At 40.1% G+C, this 9,799-nt stretch overlaps 1 protein-coding gene across 1 annotated transcript; it reads left to right on the forward strand.

Moving 5' to 3' along the window:
* Positions 1-818: 818 nt before the first annotated feature.
* CYP7A1 (cytochrome P450 family 7 subfamily A member 1) lies at positions 819-9,799 on the forward strand. The gene is made up of 6 exons (XM_028736890.2): positions 819-1,005; positions 2,666-2,906; positions 5,439-6,055; positions 7,171-7,301; positions 7,639-7,814; positions 8,369-9,799. The coding sequence occupies exons 1-6, from the start codon at positions 926-928 to the stop codon at positions 8,666-8,668; spliced, it is 1,545 nt and encodes a 514-aa protein (XP_028592723.2). The 5' UTR covers positions 819-925; the 3' UTR covers positions 8,669-9,799.

The following is a 9,799-nucleotide window of genomic DNA, read 5'->3' on the forward strand; positions in this document are numbered from 1 at the left end:
ACTAAGCCGCTTCTGGCGAACCAGAGCAGCACATGGAAACGCCGTTTACCTTCCCACCGGAGCGGTACCTATTTATCTACTTTATCTACTTTGACGTGCTTTCGAACTGCTAGGTTGGCAGGAGCAGGGACCGAGCAACGGGTGCTCACCCCATTGCGGGGATTCGAACCACCAACCTTCTGATCGGCAAATCCTAGGCTCTGTGGTTTAACCCACAGCGCCACCCGCGTCCCTCAGTTTCACTACACCTCCAGAAATTAATCAGAAAAAATTAGCTGAACAAACTCAACAGGATAAGCACTATTGGCTACATGAGAATGTTTTTCTCCTGCATCAGCATTAATCTAGCAATGACTTTGGTATTTCAGTGCATCAGCAATTCAGCTAAGCTCCTCCTGTGACTCATCAAACTGAATCTTGGACCCATGCCAACCTATCACTTTTATCCTTAGCCACTCCTGTTTCCATAACAACAAAAAATTGAAATCAAAACTTGGCAACACAACGGAGGTAAAGTCATTAAACAGCTAATTCACTTACAGCTAAAACTGAACTATAAACTGTACTTGCTAAATCTACATAATAGATCAAAACATGTCTGAGAGACCTTTACATTATCAGTTATTAAAGCTCTTTGATTACTTTGGCCACTCACTGACACTGTGGTTATCAGCTCAAGGCCACCATCTCAGATATCTAATCCAATTCTCTCTTAGTCTTTACATAGATTTTGGTCCAACAGCAGGCACAGAAATTTTGTCCAGAAATGGTTAATTAATAGCTTACATGGGTTACTTAAGTACAGTTAAGTGAATAGGTGTTCCTGCTGAATATAAAAAGTGGCCCTTTGTCGTCTTCTATATCAGTCTCGGGCTTCAGTGTAAATCATTGTTCCATACTTGACATTTCACTATAATTGTCTGAAATGGTTTCATTGCTTTTGATATGGGGAATAGTGGTGATTCTGTGCTTAATGCTATGGCTTGTTCTGGGAATAAGGAGGAGGTAAGAAGGATTGTTTTCATACATTATTTCATGAAGTTTTCTTCTCTGTTTAAAATCACAATACATTAACATTTGTGTTTGTTAATTAAAATTAATGATATATATTATATTTTCATATATTAGTAATGTGTATAATTATATAACATATGTATAATTTTATAAAATTAGTATGTTTAAGAAAAACAGTCTGGTTTAGTGGTATCTAGGTTATTTATTTATTTAATGATTCACTTTTTATGTGTACATGCTTTCCAAAAAAGGTGAGATGCTCCCAATTACTTAAATTAGGCACATAATAAATATAAAGAAAAGGAACAAATGCATGCAACATACAGTATCTGTGTCAGCTAATTAATTATGTGAATTGGAATAAAGAGTGTCTAATTTATCAGAAGTGGCTAGCACTGTTGCTTGTTTGGTCTGCATAATGTAAACAGGATGCTTAATGACTTTTCCTACATTGTCATTATACTGTTTCTGTTGTTTGCTCGTTAGATTAAAGAGAGAGAGAGATGAATGTTATCTGTGTATGCTTTCTATTGAACGATAAGAAGTTGTACTACTAAAATGTAATCTGTAGCAGACATCCAAATGGAGGAATATATCCAAAGACTTAGCAATTCAGCATGTGCTTTCCGTTCCTTGCCCCAAATTACAACCTTGGTTCAAATATGAAGCTCTAAGTGTGAAAGAAGCCAACAATAATTCGTTTATCTTTCTTTGATGGGTTCAGATTATTTGATTGCCCATGAGATTAATGATCACAGTAACGTTCCACAATACTGCATTAAATTTTCCCTACTTGCTGTTTTACATGTGCATTACTATTGATGACTGGATGTGGGAGAGAACACATCTGTGTAGGCTTCTAAAGATTCAACCAGGCTGTTCAAGGAGGCTTGAATTAGCAATAAAATGTGAATGTGGACATGTGCATTGGCTATACATGCAAGCAGCTGCTTTTGCACGAGAATCTTCGCTCTGAAATCAGAGCAGTAGTTGAGTAGTAGATATGCAGAACAGTCAACACAGTTAAAGCTGGCAGGCTTGATTTCTACACAGACGCACACACAGCAGCAATACTAGTAGATCTATTGTTCCAAAGAGCAAACAAGACAGAGCACTCAAACCAAACAGATATTGCATCTATTGCAGCAAACCAGCTGCCAAGTCTGGGCTTAGCAGACTCTCAGAGGTGGCTTCTTTCACATAGAAAATAAATTTTAAAATACATATTTATATCTCAACTCTGCCCAACACACATGCGTGCTCTGTAATATTCATTTGGTAATAAAACTTATCCAGGTAAACATATTTTGCCATGAACTACAATTTGTATTTAAAATAAAAAGACACACCAACCAAGAGTAAACAAGGTAGAAGTGATATGTTTAAAAGCAAAGGTAAATTTCATCAAATTTGATTTACAGTGTGTCTGATGCATTCTCATTATCAGGGCTATAACAAGCTTCTGTATTGTACCAAACTCATTATTTGCCAGTTATCTACTGCCTTCTTAGTGCATTTATTACTCAGAGGAGGGCAATTCCTTCTAGCAGTGATGGATGTGTGTAATAAATAGATTCTTGCGCAGCAGATTTGAAGGTCGTATATTAATTTACAGCCATAATCTTCACCTTGTATATATTGCCTTTTGCAGACGTCCAAGTGAGCCACCCTTGGAGAATGGGCTACTGCCATATCTTGGCTGTGCTTTGCAGTTTGGCGCTAATCCTCTCAACTTCCTCAGGACAAGACAAAAAAAATATGGTCCCATTTTTACTTGCAAATTGGCTGGAAAATATGTTCATTTTCTCACTGACCCCTTTTCATATCATACAGTGATGGGACATGGAAGACACCTGGACTGGAAAAAGTTCCATTTTGCAATCTCTGCAAAGGTAGCATTTAACTTTACCTGTTAAAAATATTCATGGTCTATCCTTCATCTATACAGACACCAGAACTATGGAATATGAAATAAAAGCAGCAGCAACAAAATACAGTATGTACAAAAATAGACTACAGTGGTACCTTGGGTTAAGTACTTAATTTGTTCCGGATGTCCGTTCTTAACCTGAAACTGTTCTTAACTTGAAGCACCACTTTAGCTAATGGGGCCTCCCGCTGCTGCTGCACCGCCACAGCACGATTTCTGTTCTCATCCTGAAGCAAAGTTCTTAAGCTGAAGTACTATTTCTGAGTTAGCGGAGTCTGTAACCTGAGGCATATGTAACCTGAAGCATATGTAACCTGAGGTACCACTGTATTGGGCATCTTAAAACAACAGAGCAAGCTAAACAAATATCAGCTTACTGAACTTAAAATGCCCCAAGAAGGGAGAAATACCCAATATAAAAACTGTGCCACCAAACAGCAAATTTGAGCTTACATTACAAGTGAGACATAGTTTGCATCACAGGCCAAAATGGGGCACTTGCTGGGCCAAATTTGGCCTAGGGCCTGGAGGTTCCCAACCCACCAGATTGAAATTGACTCTTACTTGAAATGGTCTTTACTCAGACTAGTAACAGTGCAGGCTTGGCAGCAAGCCCAAGCTCCAGAAGTCAAGTTTCCAAGATACACGAGCGAGACCAGAAGTTCATAACTGAATGGAAGCTATGAATGTGCCCTGACAGTTGAAGTGCTCCTCCCACCAACTTTTAAAGATCTGGAGTGAGCTCTCTCACAAGACTATCTCACACTATGATGCTACCACGTCTGTACATGGATGCTCCATCTGTGCAGATGTGCCTGATCCCACCTATGATAGTGGCACCTGGTTATTGGAGACAAGACTGTGTCCTGCCCCTCTGTCTCCAGCTTCAATGTCACCTTGCTCTGATCAGCCTCTGTCCCTGACTGGTCAAATCTTCCCAGCTCCCTGCTGAGGCTCTGTGCTCCATGAGAGGGATGGTGGAGAGAGCCAGCCGATCTTCTACCCCTTCTTTTTCATGTGGAGTCATGTTAGCCGTCCAGCCCTCTCTCCTCCCCATCTGTTCCTCCGTGTTCCTCCTTCTCCTCTTGTTTCTGGGGCTGCCAAACCATGCCAGATCCTAATGGAGCTAAGGGAGATCCTTCTTACCTTTTTAAAGTGCAATTGGAAGTGGAGCCCAAGTCATTAAGTTGTAATTAGTTTCCCTTAATATCCGTATCTCAATAATATAACTGTCTCGACAATGAGCCTTAAATCCTTCCTTAATGTACATGAAAATTGATTTTAAGTACATATTTAAATGAATCAATATTGGTCCATTTAAGAAAATTAAGCTGCAGTCTTTGTGCACTTACTTGGCAGTAAGCAAGCCCTATTTAAATTCCTAGGCTTTACTCATGAGTAACATGTATAGGATTGTGACCCACAGATTGCTGGAATAGATATTAGTTTACGATATAGTTGCTATGAATTGATTTGTTTTGATGTCTAGGTAAATTTTATTTTAATTTGAAGTAAACGAATACATATTGGCAGCAACAATGCACAGATTAACAGTTCACCAGATCAGTCTTACCATGACCTAAATCTGATTGATTCAGACTCCATTTCCATCCACGCTGAGCTAGATTAAGGCCCAATGAGTCCAGTAGGGCTTTCTTCAAAGTAAGCATGGAAAAGAGGGTGCCCTCAGTGGTACTTATTTCCAGTCAAGTATGCTCTGGATTACTGGTTCAGTGTCCAAGCCTTGTCTATTGTCTTTTATGAAATTTGGAATGTTATTATGAAGGCTGAAGTACATTTCTACAGGGTGTGTGTGTGTGTGTGTGTGTGTGTGTGTGTGTGTGTGTGTACATTGCTCAGTATTGGAAACAGCAAGTTTGGACGGTTAATTGGCTTCACTGTCCTCTGTAAAACATAAACCGTCTTCACCATACAGCTATTAAGATGATGGATTTCGTAATCTGGAAGAAAAGATTTAGGATTACTCTCAACTTTAGTACTTAATATCATTTTGCCATCCTCCTTGGCAAAACTACAGCCTTTTCCAACTCCTCTTAGAGACAATTACAAAGCTTTAAATGGATACTGGATAGGAGTTCTAAGTGGTCATACTTTATCTGCCAACATCCATCAGCATCCATGTTTAATGACTGCTATTCCTGTACTAAATTATGGAGAAAATATTTTGCCTCTGATTTCACTTGTAAATTATTCTTCACTTAGGGCAGCATCCAAAGCGCTGCAGGCAGTTTTCTGCTTAGACACAGAAGCTTTTCAGCTGTATCTCAGGATGCAGCCTCCCAACAAAGGCCCTCAGAGTTGGAATGCTTTTCATAAATGGTACCCTATGAGATGCAAAGGACTGTGCCTGCCTGCCTGAATAACTATTTTGCTCTCACATGCCAGCAGGCAGTGGTGTGGGCAGGGGGAAGGAATCAGATAAATAATAAATTGTGATGGGTGGCACTTAACATTCCCCATTTTTTCACAACAGGCATTTGGACATGGTAGTATTGACCCAGATGATGGAAACACCACTGAGAATATACACCAGACCTTCACCAGAAACCTGCAGGGTAATGCCTTAACCTTTCTTGCTGAGTCCATGATGGAAAACCTGCACTATGTCATGGTAGAACCAAATGCTTCGAGAATTGACTCCAGTGACTGGGTAACTGATAAACTTTATGAATTCTGCTGCCGTGTGATGTTTGAAGCTGGGTTTCTAACACTGTTTGGCACAGATTTTAACCCAGTGGGCCATGACAAGGGCCTTTCTGCCAACCAAGAAGCCCACAGAGCATTTATCCTCCGTACCCTGGAGAACTTCAAGGCATTTGACCAAGTCTTTCCGGCCCTTGTGGCAGGCCTACCAATCCACCTGTTCAAAAGTGCCCACAGTGCACGAGAGAAGCTGGCTGATGCTCTGCTCCACAAGACCCTTAAAAAAAGACACAACATCTCTGAGCTCATTTCCCTCCGCATGTTCTTCAATGATACTCTCTCCACTTTTGATGAAAAGGAAAAAGCAAAGACCCACCTTGCAGTTCTGTGGGCTTCACAGTCTAACACAATACCTGCAACCTTTTGGACTTCATTCTATCTTATTAGGTAAGTAGCTACATTTCCCATGCTACAGACTTTGGCTTACCATTTACCAGATGGAAAGTAACATGGTGGACATGCCGCTGCTAATGAGCTGCATTTCCCTGCACTGGTGATGGACAGTGCAAGCCTAATGATGTCTACTCAAAAGTAAGTCCTATTGAATTCAATGGGGCTTACTCCCAGGTGAGTGGGATGAAGACTGCAGCTTTATTTCTTTTGTTCTTTTTACCTCTCCCTCTGCTATCCCAGAGTTGTCCTTAGTTATGGTAGCTCCATGTTCAGAAGTGATGCACATCTAAAAACTAGATTCTGGGGACAAACAAATACAGTGGTACCTCAGGTTAAAAACTTAATTCGTTCCGGAGGTCTGTTCTTAACCTGAAACTGTTCTTAACCTGAGGTACCACTTTAGCTAATGGGGCCTCCCGTTGCCACTGCACGATTTCTGTTCTCATCCTGAAGCAAAGTTCTTAACCTGAGGTACTATTTCTGCGTTAGTGGAGTCTGTAACCTGGAGCGTCTATAACCCGAGGTCCAACTGTAATTGAAGATGGCTATTGCCCTGATGTCCTGCTTGTATATTTCCCAGGACTGGGGACGGGCATGAGGGTTCGGCCAAAAGCAAGTTACTTAGGTAGGTGTTACATGTTTGGAGGGTGTGGTTCAAAGTGGTCATTTCATACTGAGTTGGTATGAAAGACAACATTCAGTGCTAGGGTCAGGGTACCTAGAGCAGCCAATCCCAGCCTGGATCTCTCAAAGCCTCCAAGAAACAACTAGATGTTCATGCCATCCTTGATAATTCAGGCCTGCCTGCAACTCTCCCCTGCTTTTGGATACACCTGCAGACAATGACTCACACTTTCTTTTTCTTGCACTAATTGCATGGACTAGATTATAGTGAGACGAGATGGTTGGATAGTGTTTTCGAGGTTACCAGCATGAGTTTGACCAAACTGCGGGAGGTAGTGGAGGACAGAGGTGCCTGGCGTGCTCTGGTCCAGGGGGTCACGGAGAGTCGGACACGACTAGACGACTAAACAACAACAACAACAACAACAACAGATTATAGTGATAATTGTACTATGATTTCAGTATTCCTTTTTTTTAAATTTCAGGAATCCAAAAGCAATGGAAGCAGCTATTAAAGAGGTGCAAAGGGTGTTAGAAAATGCTGAAATAAAGATAGACTCGACCAGGAAACCTATTTCTTTGAACCGGAAACAGCTGGATGACATGCCTGTATTAGGTATAGTTGCTTAACCTGAATCCTCCTCTTTTACATACTAACGGTAAAATAACATATGCCAATATTTAGGAACCATTATACGATTGAAAGTGATCAGTTCTCTAATGCTCTTAGTTGCAGTCACGTTATCCTAAATATGTGACAACAATCAGTTTCTTTCTAACTACAATAGTGTTTGGTGGAAGCATACAAATTCCAAGGAATTTTGTTGTTCTCCCCAATGACTTTCTTTTATTTGTGTCCATCACATTACTTTGAATTTTGCAATCTGAGCAGCAGCACACCTGTGTATACTGTATCTAGGTTGAAGGTTCCTCATTCTTTCTTTCCTACACAGATAGTGTCATCAAGGAAGCAATAAGGCTCTCCAGTGCATCTATGACAGTCAGAGTTGCTAAGGAAGATTTCGTTTTGCAATTAGGCAGCAACTCCTACAATATCCGCAAAGATGACACCATAGCTCTTTATCCCCAGCTGTTGCATTTTGATCCAGAAATCTACTCTGATCCCCTGGTGAGTAATTGACAGCTTCAAAACAAAGCTGCGCACATCAGCAGAATTGCCTTAGTGCTTGCAGCCAACCACTTGACATCAATATTGTTGCCTCTTATTGCACACAAGTGCTGTTTTTTTACTGAATGAATTCCAGAGCTCTTTAAAAGAGGCATTCTGGAGTGAAGCAAGGAAGGAACATTTAGCAGCAGCAGTTGTATGCCAAACAAGCAGAAACTTTGGTAAAAAAATTATGATTAAAAATGTTCCCTCTCCTTTTCCAATTTCATGAGCACAAAAGAGTTGATTAATACTTTAATAATTACAGAACTGCTAGCTGTAATTTATTTTGTATTTCAATAATTAACTGAGATGAATTTATTTTATCTTTATTGAAAAAGAATGGTAGATCATTTGGCAACTCAAGCTTTTGGAGGAACTCGTATACAAATCCAATTTAAAGTATTAAGGAAGATGAACACACATTAATATTTCATTTGCAAATCTGAAATCGTCCTATGCTTCCTAAATGATGTTGAGTTTAAAACTGCATTATTTTGGACTTTTCTTTGCAGACATACAAGTATGACCGCTATCTTGAGGAAAATGGAAAGGAAAAGACCACTTTTTACCACAATGGTCGCAAATTAAAATATTATTATATGCCTTTTGGAATGGGACTTGCAAAATGTCCTGGAAGATTACTGGCCGTTCATGAAATTAAACAATTTTTGACTTTATTGCTATCTTATTTTGAAGTGGAGCTTCTTGACAAGAATGTGACATGCCCGTCTTTAGACCAATCGCGGGTCGGACTTGGTGTTTTACAACCTGCAAGTGACATTGATTTCAAGTACAGATTAAAATGTCTATGAATGTGTGGAACAAAAATGTTTTTTGTGTATTTGGTCCCCACAGGGGTAAAAAATTTCATGCAATAATGGCAATGGAATGTATTAGGAGGAATAATGAGGGCTGGGAGAAACTATGACTGTTGCTTAATATGGTTTGTATAGAAAATGTTTCCTTTTTTTATAGGCTCAAAAATAACAAGAAATACTATACATATCTGGGTCTCCAGTGGAGCTTTTGAGTCATAGTAGGGGTGTCAATGTGAGGAATGTGTGTTCGGAGAACACAGTTTTGTGCTGGCTAGTAAGCACAAGAGAGATGGAAGAGACCAGCAAATCCACCTGTATATCTCGCTACTGATTTTGAGGCCTGTGATTTTTGTCAGGATTGAGAAGGGGAGAGGAAAAGCATCTGGGCCTTATTGACACCATCTTTTTATTTTGTGTTTGCTTTTTTGCCCAGTTGCTTCTATAGACAAGGGGTGAGATGCTTCTTGCTGTGGATACCTGTAGGCAACCATTCACAAGTATTAAAAAATACTGCTCAGGATGAGAGCCTGAATGGATTGCAGAATAGGGATGAAAGGTCTTAAGTTGCTCAAAAGTCCCAGCATGAGTCTGTTGTCACAGAGTGGAGCCCTCCTTGCGTGAGAGGCAGAGGGGGAGTGAGTGGGCTGCAACAGGTGAAAAATGGGGTGGGAACTGTTGCTTGAACCAATGGTTGTTTAATCTGTTGGAATGTTCTGTGTTGTTTTTTACCTTAGGTATTTGGTTAAATATATGTATATATGTATTGCAAGTAAGTAAATAAGTGACCAAGCTTCTGAGCTGACGGAGAGGTTACTTTATCTCTTTCTGTAGAAGCTGGTTGCATAATGCCGCAAACAAAACTTGCAGACGAACAGACAAAGAGGGGTTATGATTTAGCGTCATCAGGGCAGCTGGTACAAAACTTGTCCTGATCTTTGGAAGAGGATAAAATGCTTATGCAGGCAGGGATGGTGCTTATTTAAGGCTACTATATGCTGGCATTCGAGATTCTTAAATGTATCATGTTCCAACCTTCACATTTCTCCAAATGAGGTGTGTATGTGTGCATTGTTTATTTCTGTTCATTACATTTTCTTCAATAAAATATCTCAATCACTTTTCAAA

This window comes from Podarcis muralis, chromosome 8 (assembly GCF_964188315.1).
Source record: "Podarcis muralis chromosome 8, rPodMur119.hap1.1, whole genome shotgun sequence".
Classification (NCBI taxonomy): Eukaryota; Metazoa; Chordata; class Lepidosauria; order Squamata; family Lacertidae; genus Podarcis; species Podarcis muralis.